The sequence below is a fragment of the Struthio camelus genome, chromosome 16 (genome assembly GCF_040807025.1).
Source record: "Struthio camelus isolate bStrCam1 chromosome 16, bStrCam1.hap1, whole genome shotgun sequence".
NCBI classification, from domain to species: domain Eukaryota; kingdom Metazoa; phylum Chordata; class Aves; order Struthioniformes; family Struthionidae; genus Struthio; species Struthio camelus.
The window spans coordinates 22397990-22417736 of NC_090957.1; the positions used below are offsets into that span (position 1 = coordinate 22397990).

Genomic DNA, 19747 nt, shown 5'->3' on the forward strand with positions numbered 1-19747 from the left:
AGATGATTCCTGCAGCCATCGATTTCAGGGGGCTGTTGACACCCCAGAAGCAATGTGCAAAATGTCAAATTCTTTGTCCTTGATCCTGCTTCCAGTTCCTCCCTCTGTGCCACCAGCTGTCTCTGCCCTTCTGATCGTGCTTGCCACCCCTGCAATAGTGCCATTGCACCCGATTGTGGGGCTGTGCTGTAGACCAAATTGCTAAAATGAACTGGATTAAAGATAACCTTTGAGTTAACCTTTCTGGGTTATCTTTAACCCAGATCAGACACACAAGCCCTCACAAAATAGTCGGCAGTGGAGCACAGCCATGTGTGCCTGCAGAGACCTTTGCTTTGGGGAGAACCCAAACTCTCCCGTTCCCGTAGCTCGTTCCTTCCTCTCCACTGTTTAAGCGAGTGAGAGATGACCCTCCCTTGACAGGAGGATGTCCCATAGCCCAACTGTGACAGAAGCCAGGCATCAGCACCTCAGTCCCCGCAGATCATGCACCGTATGAGAATCTGTTGTTCACGGCAGCTTTCCATGAGCGCTATGAACAGGGAGGCTGTTCTTAAAACAGCCCGGTGGCCGAAGCGATAGACACCCTGGATGAGAGGGGGCTCTGGGGTGGCAGGGCCGGTCCCTGGGGGGTCAGAGGGACTCCCGTGGGGACAGCAGGGGCAGCGCCTACGGGGCAGAGGCCGGGGCCGGGTGGAGCAGCCCGCGGTGCCCCGCCAGGGCGCGGGGCGGGCGGGTTCCCCGGCCGGGTCCCGTCCCCTGGGGGCCGGGCGGGCCGCGTCGCCCCCCGCCGCGTCCCGCCCGCCGCGGCCCCGCCGGCCCCTACTTAAGGCGGCGGCGGCGGGCGCTGCCGCTCGCGCGCTGACCGCGTGTCCCCCCGCAGAGGATGGCCGCGACGTGCCTGCGGCGGTACCGCTCCGCCTTGCTCCTGCTGCTCACGCCGCTGCTGCTGCTGCCGCTGCCGCTGGCCGTGCCCACCTCGGTAAGTGCTCGCAGCCCCCCGGCCCCGGAGGAGCTGCCCCCGCAGGCGCCCCCCCCCGACCCCGGGGGAGCTGCTCCTGCAGGCCCCCCCCCCGACCCCCCCGGAGGAGCTGCCCCCGCAGGCGCCCCCCCCCGACCCCGGGGGAGCTGCTCCTGCAGACCCCCCCCCCGACCCCCCCGGGGGAGCTGCCCCCGCAGACCCCCCCCCCGACCCCGGGGGAGCTGCTCCTGCAGACCCCCCCCCCGACCCCCCCGGGGGAGCTGCCCCCGCAGACCCCCCCCCCGACCCCGGGGGAGCTGCCCCCGCAGACCCCCCCCCCGACCCCGGGGGAGCTGCCCCCGCAGACCCCCCCCCCGACCCCGGGGGAGCTGCCCCCGCAGACCCCCCCCCCGACCCCGGGGGAGCTGCCCCCGCAGGCGCCCCCGCAGACCCCCCCCCGACCCCGGGGGAGCTGCCCCCGCAGACCCCCCCCCCCAACCCCGGGGGAGCTGCCCCCGCAGGCGGCCCCGCAGACCCCCCCCCCCGACCCCGGGGGAGCTGCCCCCGCAGACCCCCCCCCGACCCCGGGGGAGCTGCTCCTGCAGACCCCCCCCCGACCCCCCCGGGGGAGCTGCCCCCGCAGACCCCCCCCCCGACCCCGGGGGAGCTGCCCCCGCAGGCGCCCCCGCAGACCCCCCCCCCAACCCCGGGGGAGCTGCCCCCGCAGGCGGCCCCGCAGACCCCCCCCCCGGCCCCCGGGGGAGCTGCCCCCGCAGACGCCCCCCCCCGGCCCCCGGGGGAGCTGCCCCCGCAGACCCCCCCCCCAACCCCGGGGGAGCTGCCCCCACAGGCGCCCCCTCCCCAGGTGCGGTCCCCGAGGGGCCCCGCTGCCCCGCGCCGCCCCTCGCGGGCGGCCGCCGCCGCCGGGGCTCGGTGCCGGGGGGCGACAGGGCTCCGCGACGCCCCGGCCCCGGAGCCGCCGCCACCGTGCCGGGGCCGTGCTCGGGGCACCCGCCGTCGGGGCAGCCCCGGCCGGGCCGGGCCGGGTCCCGCGGCGCCGCCGTCCCGTCCCGTCCCGTCCCTCGGAGGCGAGGCACTTCGGCCGGGCGCCGCGGTGATGGGCCGGGCAGGGCGCGGCGCGGCCGCCCGCGGTGCCCCCGCTCCCGGCGGTGCCCGCGACGGCCGGTCCGCGACACCTCCCTCTGCAGTCGTTTAGTCCGGGAGAGCTTTAGAGTCGCTTCTAATAATAATAACGCTAAAACCAAACTTTCTCCTGAATGACCTGCGTTGTTCAGTGCGTTTTAAACTGGAGCAAAGCCTCGCGCGTGTGTGCGAACAGTGCTGCCCCCCCGCTCTGGTTTCCCTGGCGGAATAAGGTCACCCTGCCGTCCAGCTGAACACGGGTGCTTCCCGAAAGAGGGACTTCTGCCTGTTAGACACTGCCATGATCAACACTAGGAAAGCTGATTTCCCTGAAGAATATGTATCTCTTTGGTTTTCCAGTATTTGTAGGAATATTGTGTCACCACTCTAATCTGGGAAATTACAGTATTTCACAATGGGAGCGTAACATTTCCGTCAGTGACCGCTTGTTCAGCTCCTAGGGAGAGGGCAGATCACTGTGTTTGCTGTGGACTGTCCAGAGATGCCAAAGAAACATTCTGTGACTGTTCCTATAAATCACAGTTATATATACTTTTTAAATCCTAGAACTTTGGTTGTTTGAATTGGCTATGGATGTTGCAGTTAATTTATAAGCATGGCTCTATTTTTGAACTTTATATAAATTATTTACTCTCTGCTTTACAAAGCTAGTGTTTCTTTTGTGTTGTGTTTTATTCAAGAGTAGCATTCTCTTTCAGGCACGTGTGTTTTCATGTCTTTCGTAGTGGCAACAGATGAATCGCTTTCAGTTCTAGCATTTAATTACTATTGTACAGCTTAATATTGTATCACAAGCTCATCTCACGTTTATTGCAGGAAGAAACATGTATAAATTCTGCCAGATATCTTCTAGTCTATGAAGAAATATTCCTTTCAAAACATGTCCTGTAATTAATCTCCTCTAAACCTGAAAAAAAATCATATTGCTTACTGTTTTCTGTTTCCTTAAAACGCTTCTCAACAAAATGAAGACAAAACTCCTTTTTATAAATATCACCTTACAGCAATTTGAATGTCACTATACCGCTATTTATTGTTGCCATAACGTCCCATTTATTGCATTGGAATAAGATCCTATAAACACATATACTAGATATGAGCAAATTGTGAACTAAAGCACACTTAGACTTAAGCTTTAAAACTCTGTTTACTGTCAGCTAATGAACAATTAGCCTGCTGCTTCTAACAATTTTGAAAGTATAAGCTAAGGAAAGCTAGTTAACAAAAATGCTTGATCAACTTGTGTAAAAATATATGTTACAACATTTCTAATTTAGGGAATCTACTTATTCAGTAAGCACAGTATGATCTGGGAAAGTATTTAATACCAAAATTGCCACAAAGAAAAGATAAGAGAGTTACCTAAGAACTTTTACACTGTTCAGAGATGCAGCGTGTTTCTGTGCTCAGGTGTCTGACTGGACACACCTCAACAGCAGGTGAATTTCAGACAGTCTAATCATCCACTCTGGGAAATTTAGCCATCCATTTTAAAATAAATACTCAAAATAGAAACACCCAAATCCACAAACACTATTGAAAGAATCTCCTGCTTACACCAGCTGCCAGGGGCAGCTGAACAAGGAACGGCGTACTCACCTGGCTGCAGAAGGTGCATTTCCTTCACAGCCTGCGTTCCAGGTGGGTGCATTAGAACAACCACTGAGGCCAAAAAGATTTTTTTTAATGCAGGTGACATAAAAACAAGGCTTAAATATAACAGTTTTAATCCTCATGTCCCTACTGCCTATTTCTGCATACCTTGTTAAGCTGCAGACATTTGGTCTCTTTATAAGTGTGTTTCTCATATTTAAGAACAGATATCTATGTTTAAATGTGTCTTCCATTGTATTGCAGGAGGCCAGATGTGCGTATGTCATCATCATCATGGCTGTTTTCTGGTGCACTGAAGTTATCCCACTGGCTGTTACTTCCCTCATGCCTGTTGTATTTTTCCCTCTACTTGGAGTTCAGGACTCTAAAACGGTAAGGATGAATTCAGATCCAGTACAGCGTATCAATTGCTCTAATCCCCCAATCAACACACAGCAAATAAGTTTGATAGTGAAGCCTTGCACCCCTGTGGTGCTATTCTTGAACATGTTAACCAGTGTTCAGCATTCATGTATGGGAACATGCTGAACTAAATATACCTTTTCCCAGCAAGTAAAGGGTGTGCGCCTCGGAGTGATAGAGAGGAAAGTCCATCTCTAAGTGTGGATCCTGCTGGAGAACCTCTCTCTAATGCAAGCAGCTTGTGGAGTTACTCTTCATGCAGTAGGAGAGGTCTGATGCTGAAGCTTGTGTGTTCATCCTCATCTTATGAGACATCCATTATTTCCAAGTGCAGATGTGTCCTCTGGGAGATTTCAAAATGCATGGGGCAAACTTCCTCTGAAAGGGTACACAGCACGTTGCCAGCAAGCAGACTGTATTCCCTCCAAAGCTCATTCTGCTAAAGGATGACTGGCTGTTTGTGCCAGTGGGAGGATAGTGCTCTAGCCCAAGGGAGTGAAGCTGTATTTAGGTACTGTAGCCCAGGCTTACTACTGGCCAACAAGGCAGTAAGGAGGGGTGTGAGTGCTAAAGGTGCTGAGAAATCTTTTTTGGAGCTTAGCATCACTGGACCTACACAATACTTTGAGCCCCTAACAATCCAATCTTTTAGGAAACTGCTGTCATGTTGTACTTTGTTAACTCCTAGTGATCCAAAATAGAAGGTTCATGTTGTAGTAACTGTCCCTGTACTAGCCAGTTCAACACCTAAACAAGGAATCAAGAGTTCGGGAAATGGAAAGTAGTTCTGAGGCTGCAACTGCTCCTGCTGCCGGTGCTGGGGTGGGGCCTGGTGTGGTGAATGGCTTTGGGAGGATGGAAGGCAACCTGTGCTGGTGAAGCCAGCAAGAGGCTATATTGATGCCCCTGACCTATCTTCTCTGTGTTTCAGGTGTGCTTCCAGTACCTAAAGGAAACAAACATGCTTTTCATTGGGGGGCTGATCGTCGCAATTTCTGTTGAACAGTGGAATCTCCACAAAAGGATTGCACTGAAGGTCCTGCTGATGCTTGGGGTGAAACCTGCACTGTAAGAGCATTACATGACCTCTTCCTAGCCTGTGCCAACTCAGGGAGGGTGTGCTGTGGTCAGCACAGAAAGGAAGCTCCAATAACTTTTTATTGCCCTTACACAGAGTTTCTAGAGGTTAAGTCTGTCTGCAGGAACAGTTTATCATCCTGTAGCCAAGAACAGCCTCATAGGAGAACACCTATGACTAAAGCATGGCCAGCTCTCTCCTGAGTTGAAAGGAGCATTTCTGCAGACTCAGGATGAGCTGGTTCAAGCTTGGAGCGTCTCAGTTGTCTGCTAAATGTCTTGAACAGATTTAGAATATTTTTGTATTAATTTCAGCCCCTAACTCTAGTCTCTTACATTTTCCACTGGGTTCGTGGTTTGATCCCTGGATGAGACTGTTCAGATGGAATTCAGTTTTCCAAACACAGGCATTCCCTTCTGATTCAAATAGTTAGTCTGTGCAATCATCAAAAAGGGACAGGCATTTCCAGAGATGAAATTCATCTCACCTGAAATCTGCTATCTAAATAGGGCAGATGATTCATGCTCGAAAAGTGCCCATCAACGGCAAAGCAGTAAGTCGAATCAAGATACCTGTGTTGTTCACATCTGAAGTCAGCTGAGATAAATCCCACCCTTGCTCTCTGTTTTAGTCAGAATCTCTGCAAAACTCAATATTAAAAAGCACCAGTGCTATTGTTACCTAGCTGACCTATCACTGTATGTGCTGGCTTTCACTGTTTGGGTGAGCCCCCTCGATCACAGCCCCAAGCCATCAGTGATGCAGGGTCCCCCTCACCATCTCTGTGAATGGAGGTACCATCAGCACCTAGGGAAGCCACATGCTTATTTTGGGGTGATTAAGTGACACCAGTTCTGTGGCCAGAGTAAGTCTAGCAAAGGTGGTGGTGATGAAAAGCATCCAGTATCCATTATTTTGCATCTACAGCCAAAAGCCAGATTTGCAAGACCCAGAAGTGTTGTTTTCTATCTTCATGGCAATAATCAGGAAAATAACATTGTTTTATGGTTTGTTCTTACAGAACTACCGTTTTATTTTATTTTAATCTGGCTAAAATCTAGGTGCTTGCCATTGGGGACAAAATGATGGCAGGCTCAATCATATGCAGACCCACGAATCAAATGCCTTTCTGGGATTCCTTCAGTGAAGATGGCAGAGCTGTCCTAGGGGGGAATCTGGTCCCGCTTTGCGTTGCTGGAGGCTACATGCATCCCTGTCTGGGCTCTGCTTTCTAGGTCTGAATGACCATAAAGCCTAGCGGTGTCTCGGTTTTTTTCCTCCTTTCTTATCTGTTTCTCTCTTTTCAGCCTCATGCTGGGATTTATGGGAGTCACTGCCTTCCTGTCCATGTGGATAAGTAACACAGCCACTACTGCTATGATGGTTCCCATTGTCCAGGCTGTCTTGGATCAAATGGATAGCACGGAGCAGGATCTGCCAAAGATGGAACAAACGAGTGGGCAAACTAATGCAGTGATTGAGCTGGAGGAAAAGGACGCATCAGATCCCACTTCAGTGCAGGGTAAGGGACCATTAAGGATTGGGTCAATCCCACTGAATTTGCTTCACTCAGAGCTCCCTGGCATCGGAGGAGTTCTCTGGACCTTTCCTAAGGAAAGAGAATGGTAACCTCAATGAAAACCCTGAAATGCATCACATTTAGGTTTTCCAAAATGACTTCCAATTTTGATGGCTGCCATTTTGTTGTGCTTAGTTCTAGATCCAACACAAATAGTTATGTTCTTTCCTCCAAGCTGGGCTCATCCCCCAACAGTTTTCCTGGAATTAAGTGCCAGCTCAGGGATGTGAAAAGCATATCCTATGAGAAATATCTTCCAACCCCCCAGTACCCTGCTTTCCGAATCTTGTGATTATTAGTGGGGATTCAGCTCCTAAGAATGTTTGGAAAACTTTGTGCAATCTCAACCTATTTTGGTGCTGGTGTAATGAATATCCCTTTATTGACCAGATCGCATGTGGAGATAGGAAGAAGAAGGAGGAATACTGTAAAAGCTATGTGGAAGAGAAGATCCAGTGTTGTTTGACCAAAAGCTTTCTCTTCTCAAACCAGACTTTGGAAAACTTTAAAATGTGATCTTGCCCTGATGCTTTACTCCTTCTGTCCTTCTGTTTATGCTCTGACTCTGCAATAGAGCCACACACACGTTCATTCCCTCTGATCCCACTGGTGTGCTGTGCTGGTACAGAGGGCTATGTTGCATCATAGAAGAACAGAGCTATGATGCCTTTATCTTTCAGAGGAGTAAGGATTGTCCTGGGGGTTTTCAAGGAGGTGTGATTTCACTGAACTAGCAAGTTGAGCAGCCATGATTCCCTGTGTGACTAATGCAAGAATGAGAGCAAATGATGGCAGTGCATACCATATCCCATACTTCAAGCCTTCTGCCTGGGACATACCATTCCCCTCTTCTGGCTCACATGTCCGTTGAAGACAAGTGTGGGAGAATAGCGTTCATGTGTGGCCTGATGCTGCCCTGTTATGAGGCTGTCACAACTGCCATATTCATTTGGTCCTTGGAAGCATAGTTTAGATATGACCTTGATCTTCTCTGAATTTGTTTCTTATCTTGCTTGTGGAAGGAGAATGCACTATGATTGTGGGAAGCTCAGGCACCATGCTTATGTGGGATGTGCAAGTCCACAAAGATGCCACTGGTCACAAAGTGTTCTGTAAGGTTGCTAATTTCTAGCTTCTGAGCAGCTGTATTGAAAATAAGTTTTCATATTTTCAGATGTTCTTTTTAATGTTGATTCTCGACTCCCCAAAGTCGGTCTGCTGTCAGATCAGTAATAATAATTTTCCTGGATTTCTGTCCACTTAGAATAAACTACTTGGCTTTGCTGACTAGTTTATCCCTAATTTATAGTGACGGTAACTAGTGTGTGTGAAAAATATTCTTCAGCATTGTTGAGTTGGTTGCCATAAATGCACTGTCCAGTTCAGTTAGTCCAGTCAGACTTCAAGATTAGTTTGTTAACCTCAGAGAGCAATGGACACAGCAGCAAAATTTCATACTTGATGTAAACTGACATAACATATTGACTTTTACCAGACAAGAATTTGGTCTTGGGATTTTTGTTTGTTTGTTTGTTTTGCCATATCCACAGTTGTTAAAAGCTAGTTGGATTATTACTCTGGTATTGAAAGGGTTCCAGTGACTGCAATATCTGGACAGTGTTAAGCTTCTCTGTGAAACAGGAAAGTGCTGCTGGGAAACAGTACCCTTGAGTCATGTAGACCAAGGCTATCCATCTTATGCTAGCACTGTAACGTTTAGACCACCTCTCTCTTCAGCTCCTCATGAACATGAGCCTAAAATATGTAGGGGCTCCTTTTTTTTTTTTTTTTGTTAAAATAAATGGCATAGACAAACCAGAAGCACTGAGCCTGTAGACCCTGTCTTGAACTCTCTGCCTCCCTCACTTTACCTGAGGCAAGTTATGTTGTTTGTGTCTAGTCATAAGCAATGGACAAGTCCCAGATGACCCCATATCTTCTGAGGAAAAGGAAACAAGGAAACGTATATGCAAGGGAATGACACTTTGTGTATGCTATGCTGCCAGCATTGGAGGAACTGCAACACTCACTGGAACAGGGCCCAACCTTGTGTTGAAAGGCCAAATGAATCAGTAAGTCATTCTTGCTCTTTCTTTCATTTACACTATCTCACTGTTTCTCAGACCAACAGACTGAAGTCTTAGTTGACAGCTTCAGTTGCAAACTCTAAGCAATAACCAGATGATGAACTGATAGCAAGGAATGTGTATGAATTAATGGGCCTCACTTTGCTGCTGCAGCCTTTCTTAGGCAGCTAGGTGCTGGTATTACAGGTTGGAAGCTTGGAAATACTTGCTGGTAATATGCAGAGAGCTGGCTGATCATGAGGTATTGGTTCTTCTGCCTCCTCCAACTGAAATGCAGCACAACAGCAGAAGAACTGCAGTGAGGAGCATGAGAAGAATGTCTGATTAACTCTTCTCATAGGCACACCAAAGAGAGCCAAAAATAGCATGGAAATGTCCTATAATGTTATTCCTTCATGTTGTGGCTGTGGAAACTGCATGGATCTTGTAAAGGAAAGGAGATATGCACAAAATACCCTCTTGCTAAGCTGAGCTTGAGAATTGAATTAAATGCAACCATCTCTGCAGTGGAAATTCTACGGACTCCACACCAATCCCTTAACATTGCTTTCTACTGATGGAGGACTTGAGCCTCAGCAGCCACTTTATCCATTGGTTTTAACACCCAGGTGGCCAAAGTGGAACTTTTTAAGACCGAGGTGGAGATTTGCTATTGATATTTTCCTACAGACATTATTGGTGAATGCAGGGAGGAATTAAAAGCTGCTGCTGCTAAAACTCTGGCTTTATTCTTTTAAGCCAAGTACCAAGTTAGCAGAAGTGCAGGAGGAGAAAATTCTTGGTCTCCTATTGGGGTTATAAACAGGGAGGAGGAAAGCAACATGCTGTCAGGGAATAAATGAGCAGGTGCTTTGGAAGTGAGAGGTGCTTAGAAGGTATGGGAGATCTTTCAGCAGTGTTTGCCTTATTGAGACCTAAAATATGAACAATGAGCTGCTATATATATTAAAGTAAAATGCAGTGAAAATTAATTGAGGATCATTTAAGATCTCCTCTGAAGTCCAAGGCAGTCTTCCTGTTGACTTCAGTAGGCTGTGGATGTTGCCTATGGTTATTTGTAATGATTGTCCTGGATTGTCTCATTCTCACTAGCACACATTAAAGGGAGGGTAGATCCCTAAATGTTTTGACAGTAGAGAAAGCGTTGTTCTGTTCTTTTCAGGTTGTTCCCCGACAATAACGATGTCGTGAATTTTGCTTCCTGGTTTGGGTTTGCGTTCCCAAACATGCTTCTGATGTTGACACTAGCTTGGCTTTGGCTACAGTGCTCCTTCATGGGCCTAAAGTAAGTATTTAACTACATGATAATGGGTAGATCAGGTCACTGAGAACAAACTTCTGGATAGAACAAACCCAGTGACAAGTTATTCATGTTATTCATTTTGCAGCAGACAGCAATTCCGTTTCACATCAGCTTTTGAGGTTTGGAAACCTGTTTTCATTCAGGAAACTGTTGCACTAAGACAAAACCTTTAGACGTTCTTACTATTCAGACAGAATCACCTTTTTGTTTTTCAACTCTGTGCCAGAGATTTTTGATCTGAAGAGAAGGCTGAGGAGAACTAGCACATCTGTTTTGCAACTATTGATTCAAAATTGAGTTTTTCATCCCAGATTGCTCCAAATTGAACAGAGCCTTATATACATTCATAGATCCCATCCTGTGAGAACTCCCATGTCCCCATGAAATAGTATGACACTGTTGTCATTTCTATGTTCCTGACCTCTGCTCTGGTCTATGTCTACCCTCAAGGAGAGACAGCTTCAGAGTGGTAAGCCTGTTAAATCCCTCTAGTATATAAATACTTACAGTATTTTCTTCTCCCTTTTCCTTAAAGCTTTAAAAAAAGCTGGGGCTGTAAGACAGAGAAATCTGCTAAAGAAAAAGCTGCATACAACATGCTGAAGGCAGAAATGAAGAAATTAGGCCCCATCTCTTATGCTGAATTCAATATCCTCGTGATATTTGTTTTGCTGGTTCTATTGTGGTTTAGCAGACACCCAGGCTTTGTAAGAGGCTGGGCCACGAGACTCTTCCCAAAAGGAGAAAAGTAAGTTTGGGTTTTTTTCCATCTTGTACCATCTTAGCAGTGAACATATTCTCTCTCTCACACCCTCCCTTTTGACTTATGAGGCCATTCATTCTGAATTCATATATTTGCTGGGCTTGAGCCTACCTCTCTTTGACAGTTCATACTGTAATGAAGGCTGGAGATTGCAACATGGAGCAAGCTGAACCTCCAAAAGGAAGAGAAAATTCTGCAATATTAGTCTCGATCACATAGATGTGATCATTAACACTTGATTTGTATGAGCTCCAGTCAGTTAGAGTATCACTGAACATTTGGTAATATCATCTCTAAACAATAGTATTTAGAGAACCTACTGGAAAATTGGGTCAGTGATTTGAATGGCTGCTTTACATAACGTGTATGGCCTGTTAAGAGCATAAAAGGTGTGATGGGAAATTCATTTAGGCTGTTTCTTTCCACATCATTGTTTGGCCTACAACCTTTGAATCTTTGACTTCCCCACAGAGGAGAAACCATGCTCCCAGGAGCCATCATGACCTCTGTCTTTAGTTATTACTGTATATTATAGCTGGTTTTGTTTATTACTGGCTTGTGTTGTGGCAGGTTTGAGAGATCTCGACTGTAAACTAGTGACCCGTTGTGCTAAGTGCTGTACAAACCCCAAGCAGGATGAGATAGAACAGTGCTTGCAATGCTGGAGGGCAACCAGTTTTTAGGAGAAAGGGTTCCTATTTTCTAACCTACCTGCTTTTTTCTTCTTTAGGTTTGTCACTGATGCCACTGTTGCTGTTTTTATTGCCCTGCTACTCTTTATCCTTCCTGCCAGTAAACCCAAGTTCTTGAACTGGAATCGAAGCAGTTCTGACCCTGAAAAGACTGAAGAAGGTATTTGAAAGAGGAATTGTGAAAGTCCAGCTAATGGTATTGGTAGAAACATGTGCTGGGATTGCATGCCTCCTTCCTCACTTCTTGGTCAGGGCTGGCGCATGGTGCCCACTCATTACCATTACCCTGAGATGTGTAGGTCGCCTAGTAACATGCCTCTGCCTGTGGGGCTCTCCCTCTAGTGTCTTGTAGAGCAGGAGCCAACAAGCGTTCTCAACAAGTGTTCTGCTTTTCACTTCTCACTTCAGATACGAAAAATTCATTTTCTTCAGCCTCGCTGCTAGAGTGGAATGCAGTTCAGAGGAAGATGCCCTGGGGTATTGTGCTGCTGCTGGGAGGAGGCTTTGCTTTGGCTGATGCAAGCACGGTATGTCCTGACATATATGGCTCTCCGACGCAAAGGCAGACTTTCCTGGTTTGCTATCTTGTCCTGTATTACTGGGCATGCACCCAAATTCAGACCCAGTAAAGATCTAAAAACTGGAAGGAGAGGTACCTGTGTCTCCTTCTCAGGAATTTGTATTCTTTGACCAAGTTTCTTCAATGTATCTGAGCTCTTGGAGTTTGCCAAGTAGTTTAGGATCTTCACTGGCTGAACAGACCAGAAGAGCAGCCTTTCTTATTTGTGTTATTGCCCTGGTCCCAGTCCTGACTAGAAAAATAGAAGTGTAGATAACACATGTGAGAGTTTCAGAACCATTTGAGGTTTATTTAATGGATATAAATCTTAAGATTTAAAACAAACCATTACTGAAGTGGTCCGGAAGAAACCCCTTGTGGGTAGATATTTTCCATAATTGTTTACAGTGGGGTTTCTTGAATCTTTTGTCAGTGGCTGCTGTGAGGCAAGGTACTGCATTCTGTAAGCCCATGGTTTGAGCTAGTGTTCATAAATTCACAGAAAAGGCAGCTGAAGTTCCTGAAACAGGCAAGAATCTTGAGGTCAACCATGTTGTTTCCTTCATCACTACTAAGATGGGTCTAAATCAAAGATTTAGATTTCAATAGGGCCAGACTTTGGGGAAATTCATTTTCAGGTCTAAATTTTGTGTCTAGTAAGTTTTTAAAATCATAGGATAAATTAAAGCTCTGGAGTGCAACATTCATCAGTGCTTGGATCTGGAGGCTGTGGCCTGTAGTCCTGTCCATTTGGTCTCAGTAGCAGAAGGCTTTGCTGCTTGAGTCAATCCCTGTTAATGCTCAAAAAACAGAGCACTCATACAAAGTCAAGATCTTCAGAAACCTTAGAAACGCACACCAGGAATCTTGTGAGTGGTTCATTGAGTATTTGCAGTAGTCTTGGCAATAATTTCATGTTTCTGTTTAGCAAAAAAAAATAACTATAATCAAAATGTGAGCAAATATTTGGGTTCCAGGAAAATTGGGAAGGTGGGACTGAGTATCATGTCTGTGGCAAGGAATTTCCTTTAGTGTTTCAGAAAGATCATTTTACTTTCATGAATGTTGTTTCTTCAATTTGTGCATGATCTAGCTGTGCCTCTCAAGTGTCTGATTTCAGGCATTTTTTTAGGATTATTTGCCAGGAATGTTATACATAGTGAGTTTCCTGTTCCTAAGCCAGGGTTTCTAAGCCTAGCTAAAACACGCTTTTTGTTTTTGTCAGGATTCTGGGCTCTCAGCTTGGCTGGGTCAGCAGATGACTCCACTAGCATCTGTTCCACCGTGGGCCATTGCTGTAATAGTTTCACTTGCTATAGCTGTCTTCACTGAATGCACCAGTAATGTTGCCACAGCCACTCTCTTCCTACCTGTCTTTTCATCCTTGGTAAGATTAAAGTTACTTCCATTGTGTTATCCTGTCAACTGGAAGACCAGAGATAAACTGACAGTCTCTAGTGGCAAAGCAGTATCAGATTTACTGTCTGGTATGCTGCTCTGATGTTACTCTGAAAGCAACCAGTGAAATAGTATATCTGACAGCATAGTTTAATGGATAGTGTCTTTAGCTGGTGTTGTTAGATAGAGCCAGATTTATATCCCTAGCATCACTGTGATATTTATAGCATCATAAGCAGACAGATAGTGGGAATGCCAGCTTTCTCCAAACTACCCTATCTGTATGCCTGAACCCTGAGAAACCAACTTCTTAGGTGAAGAAACTAATTAAAAATGCCTGTCCCATTTCACCCTCACCAAAAAGGAGGTCAGTTCAAGCCTACTGTAATGGTCATTTGTAAGGTGTACCCCTTGGTACTGGAGAAAATGAAGTGAAAGTCACTTTTTTAACACAGATCACCAAATATCAGTTACTTCTGGTCCTTTTATATTTGAATTACCAACTTAGAATTGGGGGAGGGAAATCGAGGACTTCATTTCATTCCTTTGGATGGTTCTTTCATGTTTTTATGCTAACATACAGAAAGTGATAGGCTCAATTATTAAAAATTCATTTTCCCAGAATAAGCCGGAACAATTTTAAACTTTAGGACGAAAACCTGGTAGGTTTTGTTCTAAAAGCAGATGTAATTTCTGCCTTTTCTGAGCAGAATTGACATGGAAGTGCAGGGGGACAAAATGGGTTATTTTCTTCTTTAGTTTGGAAAGTACAACCAGTTTATTCTGGACCATTTCATCCAAGTAAAATTATCCCAATCAAGGGTGCTGACTTAAACTGGCCCTTAAAAGTTCTGAATCCCACAAAGTTTATGTAATGTCTCAGAGCATTACTCCACGTGCCTAGTAATTATAATCACATCCCTGTGTTAACCTGGCAAACCCTCTAAAAAAGTGGTCTGAGGTCAAACTAAAGATCACTAGATAAATTTGACCAGAACTCTTAAATTATACCATGCAACAAAAAAAAAAAACAACAGGAGAGGATCAAGCAGTGTTTTTAAGTATTGTGGGATAGTGAACAAGAGCAAAGTCATCTTTAACCACATGCAGATTCCACTATAAAAAGCTCAAAACAGATTCTGGTGATGTAATGCCAGGAAAGGAACTGAGCCTGTGTGTCTTGAAGGTCTGGAGTATGTTCTCTTTGCTTTCCTTTTGAAAAGCTTCCAGTGTGATGATTTTCTCCCTTTCATTGCAGGCCGTCTCTATCAAGATCAATCCTTTGTATGTTATGCTGCCTGGTACTCTGAGTTCCTCCTTCGCCTTCATGTTACCTGTTGCGACACCTCCAAATGCAATAGTGTTCTCCTATGGCCACATCCATGTGTTGGATATGGTAAGAAGATAATTGCCTCATCTTTTATCTGAAACTTTCTATTGCCCTTGTCTTGAAATATGATATAAGCTTAATTTTCTTGGCTTCTTTTTCTTTACTTATCTTAGTACTTCCAAAGTTCTAGGGTGCTCTTATGGGCAGTAACCAACCCCAGGTGTCCTTCTCTTGTAAGCCATTAATATCTGAATAAAGATTTGCATCCTTAAAGCAACAGTACCTTGCTCACAGGCTTTGGCATACATAAAATCCAGTTCAAAATTCAAGACTGACAATTTGCCAGTCTCATAATCACAGAGGGGTTAGCCTGCAGTATCTTCCAGTGTCTTCTGGTGAATTGTTAAGTATAACTGAAGGCTTGACCGTGATCCCACTAGAGCTGAAAACAGAGGGTACCAGTCAGTTGCCTTATGCTCTGGTTCTCTGATTGCCTGCCAGACCACACAGTGCCAGGTTCTGTGCCCACACCTCACCGATTTTCTAACTGGAGACTTGCAGGAGGCAGAAGCTGATGTTTAACTAATAAAAACAACTTGTTGTACATTCCTTAAAGTTCCTGGACTATTCTACAGCAAAGTGTTCAAAGGCTTTGCACAGTGTGTTCCCTGGTATTTCCACCTAAGCAAGAATACAGGGCAGTGGGTGCAGTGGCTATTTCTGTGCATTAATTTGACCACGTTTCTTTCTCATGTATGTACAAATAGGCCTAGAAAATCTTCTGTTATTTGCTGTTCCGGTGTTTGGTTATTGTTGTTGCTTTGGGTTTTCTTCCTCACAGGTTAAATCTGGAATAGTGATGAACATCATTGGAGTCGTCTGTGTCACACTGGCCATCAACACATGGGGAAGACCTATGTTTGACCTGGACACATTTCCAAGCTGGGCAAACAGCACACTAAGCCGCGAGCAGTGAAGAGTGCACGTGTTAAACAAGGAAAGGACTCTATACTACTCCCCATTGCCCCAAGCCCTGTATAGAGTCTTGTCACCACTTCAGATCCAGTGTTAGGTGCCTGCTGCCTTCTGGGAGTCACACATCAGATATGGCATGACCAAACTCAAAACTTATTGCAGCCATGATGGAGCCAAAAGTGCTGTTTAATTACACCACCCCAGGGATCTGTGTCTGGATCACAGGTATGATTAAGTGATCCAAGGTACCTCCAATCAAGGTAGAGATTTAGAATTTATCTAGCTCTAAATAAAGAGAAGGCAGGCTGTTGTATCAAATGGGTTGAACTATTGTATGACTAGTATGTATCTGTAAAGCATTAACATAGAACACTGCATTCATGCAAGGGCTGACAATTCATTAATTACTTCTTACATCCACAAGTCAGCAGCTGCACAGAGAAATCTCTGCTGTCACTTGTCTAGTGTAAGAAAGGGTTTGGTTGTGTTGTGTTATATTTTAGTCTGGCCTCACTTACATAGTGGAATCCTTCGAAGTCAACATCCAGCCATGTTTTCCATTGGCCTGCTTTCACTCTCAAATCTCACTGCATTTAGACACCCTTGTTTGAGGGCTGAGGTAACTTAATTCCATGCTGGTCATGATTCTGCTGCTGTCTTGGGCAATGAAGTCATAAGGCTGGCTTTGTTTTTCTTACACTGTGGCACTGGCAAGGCCAGGAGCCGTTCTGTCTCTTGGCCCCAGGTACATATGTTTTCACATGCCAACCAGTGCTTTGTTAGTGCCAGCTTGCAGGTGATGGGTGACCCACGGGACTTCACATCTATTTGGAAGTTCCTGAATTAGCCCCTGAAGTGCCTTATTAATTAGCTTTAGAATTCTGGAGTGGAGACAAGGCCTGAAAAAGGCTCTAATTGAAGTGGAAACAGCCTTGTAAATATCTAGGGACCCAAATCTTAGGTCTTGGGCTAGCTAACAGCAATGGGAATTGTCTCGTGTACTTTGGAGTTCATGTCCTGCGAGAGAAGTATTTTGTAGCACCTGTTTACAACTGGACTAGCAGCTATCATTTCCAAAGCAGCAGAAGTCTGTAGAAAGGCTGATGCTGGTCTGGGTGCATTCTGCCAGTGATACTTGGATGCTTTTGATTTAGCCCTGGAGAAAAAATGAGAGGGAACTAAGGTAACGTGTTACAGTGGAGAGACGTGCAGGCATGACCTGAATTCTGCTCGCAGACATGCTGTGCAGCTTCAGGCAAGTCAATTCATCTCTTTTCACCTCAGTTTCCCCTTCTGAAAAATGAGGTAATGGTACCTACCTACTTCACAAGGCTGTTGTGGGGACATAAGGACCCAATTCTGCTTCCTTAGTAATCTTCCACCTCAAGATAAAGGGTGCACGGTCTGACCTCTAATATGGTAATGCTGGGATATTTAATAGTTTTTTTTATTAACATGACTGTTTTTTATAGAACTGGAAAAGTAATTCACATTTTGCCTTTCAAGGTGAGGAAAGTATTTATCCACAAAATCATCAGGTGCTTTTCTGAGCAGAAAGCTACTTCAATAATGATTTGATTTTTGTGCCTGTTTCTTTTTTGCTCTTTTGAGGTGCTGGGCACCATAAACTCTCCGCTTACTCTTGCTCCCTGTGCCTCCAAAAAAAGTATTTTTTTTGTCTAACTAACTGGGTGCCTGCGGTGCAGCCCGGTACCTCTTCCATGGACTGGCAGGGCCAGGACAAAGCAAGTAGTGATGCAGTTTTATGGTGGATAAACACCATTCCTTATGCAGAGTCTGTCTAAGGAAGAGGGCAGGCAGTTCTAGCGTCAAGTGGCTTGGTGACAGATAATTGTCAACAGCCAAAGCTTATCACAGTATTTGTTTGAAGGAAATGAAACCCGGGACAGCTGGGCACCTTCTGTGCTTTGGAAAACACCACTCAATGCCTATTTGCATCTGTAGGTACTTAAATGCATTTGAGAAAGAGGCCTTTTTGGACTTCTGTTGTCACTCATGGACTTTGCAATATGAGGACATTTCACCACTGCAGGGTAATTCGCAGTGCGTGCTCTTTGCTGCTGCAAGCAATGTGCATGGAAGGTGCATTGTTAGGGCTATTGTTGAACTTGCCTATCTCAGTTCATGCGGATCAAAGCTGCTCTAAAAACATTTTCTGCTAAAAGCTGTAGCATAGGCACTTCCCTATCCCTTGTGCAGAAGGGAATGTTCTGAAAGTTTCTTGAAGGGGAGAAAGTGCCCTCATCTCAGCTAAGGGATAGCTTCCCTCTGTTGCTGTGCAAGTAGAAATGAGATGTTATATTATTGAATAGACACACACAGAGATTTATTGACAGGAATTGCACGGTAGGGGGAATGTACATATGTGGAATAAAGAACTCCGGTTGTATTATAACTGTTGTGCAGTCACCTCTCTGTCCTCCAAATAGCAAATCTTTCTTTCTGAAACACTTTTATGATATCCTATGATTGACTTGTATTTAATTTAAATGGGTGAGTTGAAGAATTAGAGCTTGGCAAATAAAAAGTAAGCAGAACTGTCTTCTCTCTGACATGGATTGTTTCCTCTGGGACACAGTGGAGCACTTATTTCTGCGTTATCTTTCACTGTAGTATGGTGGTTGCTCCACCATAAGGTCTGGGAGGGTACACACAACAGAGAATCAGAGCTGAGCAGAGATTTGGACAACTGTTTTAAGTACTTTCAGACCTACATATTAATAGTTCATCCTCTTTTCCCAGCTAGCTGGTAACTCAAGTTTGCATCTTTGAAAATGCTCATGTGGGACCAAATCAGGTGCCATATCCTACAAGCTGTCTCATTCACATCAGGGTAGAAGATTATATAAAAATCCAAGAAACACAACTCATGTTTAAAAATTGATCTTGTACGAAATCCGCAGTATAATAGGCACAAAGAGGCTTTTCTTCATCATCAAGCATGCGTGTCGTCCTGTTCCAGTGCCTTGCTATTTATAATGGGTGATGCAAGGCCCGTTCTGCTTTGTTGCTGGAGCTAGGTTACGTTCCTTCCCAGCATTGCAGGGTAAGTATCATGATAGATACTCATCTTGGACGGCATTTTTTTTTCCTCCTTCCTCAAAGGATCTTAGTTTTAGACACAAAAATTTTGATGGTGTAAAGGCATGAAAGAATCCATTTTCCCTAGCTTCAAAACATGCATCACTGGAGAAGCCAAGAGAGCACGCGGGAGGATCTTGAGCATGGGCTTTGTCAGGATGGTTCCTCTAGGCTTTGCTAAACTAGCTAGCGGTTCCTGTTTTATCGTATGTGGGCAGAGCATGACTCTTAGTGACCCGTGGCTATGCCAGCTGTCCAGCTGGTGTAACAGTAGGCAGTGCTCCCCTCTAAGGAACTAATTTAATGCTTTCCTATTTTCTGTTCATGCTATAGAATATCCTTGACTTTCCCTTGTGTCTCTCAGGGTACTAAGTTGCTAATGCAGTTCTTGCAAATGTTGAAAGTGACATGAATATCTAAAACCTGCAGAATCATATGGGCTGCTGTTATACAGGGTTTGCTCATGCTAATATTTAGGATTGTGTGCAGACTTTTTCCCACATACCACTGGCTAGGTGGGAATATTACAAATGAGTGAAAGAGTTTGTGAATGCCTAGACTACAGGAAAATCTAAAAAGGGAGGACAAAGGCATTTCCAGTCTCTCTATGGAACATACAGAGCTGTGGAAGGTAGAACGAAACCTTTGCGATTTGAAAGTCACCAAGTTGACAAAAGCACTCAGACTAAGGTTTACTGTGGGTGAAGAATTAATCTCCTTTTAAGTGTGAATGTACTTTT

The 19747-nt window shown here is 45.6% G+C and overlaps 1 protein-coding gene across 2 annotated transcripts; it reads left to right on the forward strand.

The window, feature by feature from the left end:
• Positions 1 to 295: 295 nt before the first annotated feature.
• Positions 296 to 18478, forward strand: SLC13A5 (solute carrier family 13 member 5). 2 transcript variants are annotated; one of them, XM_068909827.1, is made up of 13 exons: positions 296 to 493; positions 884 to 982; positions 3983 to 4111; positions 5073 to 5209; positions 6527 to 6741; positions 8699 to 8870; positions 10048 to 10170; positions 10724 to 10936; positions 11682 to 11803; positions 12052 to 12170; positions 13428 to 13589; positions 14859 to 14996; positions 15772 to 18478. In XM_068909827.1, the coding sequence occupies exons 1-13, from the start codon at positions 428 to 430 to the stop codon at positions 15904 to 15906; spliced, it is 1830 nt and encodes a 609-aa protein (XP_068765928.1). In that variant the 5' UTR covers positions 296 to 427; the 3' UTR covers positions 15907 to 18478. The 2 variants fall into 2 exon arrangements, with proteins under 2 accessions (XP_068765928.1, XP_068765926.1); XM_068909825.1 differs by lacking the exon at positions 296 to 493 and having other exon boundaries at positions 807 to 982.
• Positions 18479 to 19747: the final 1269 nt, after the last annotated feature.

Coding starts and splice junctions, on each gene's coding strand:
- SLC13A5 (XM_068909827.1), top strand. CDS start 428: ATGTCCCATAGCCCAACTGTGACAGAAGCCAGGCATCAGCACCTCAGT. Junction 8,871..10,047: donor TTGAAAGGCCAAATGAATCA/GTAAGTCATTCT, acceptor TGTTCTTTTCAG/GTTGTTCCCCGACAATAACG. Junction 13,590..14,858: donor TACCTGTCTTTTCATCCTTG/GTAAGATTAAAG, acceptor CTTTCATTGCAG/GCCGTCTCTATCAAGATCAA.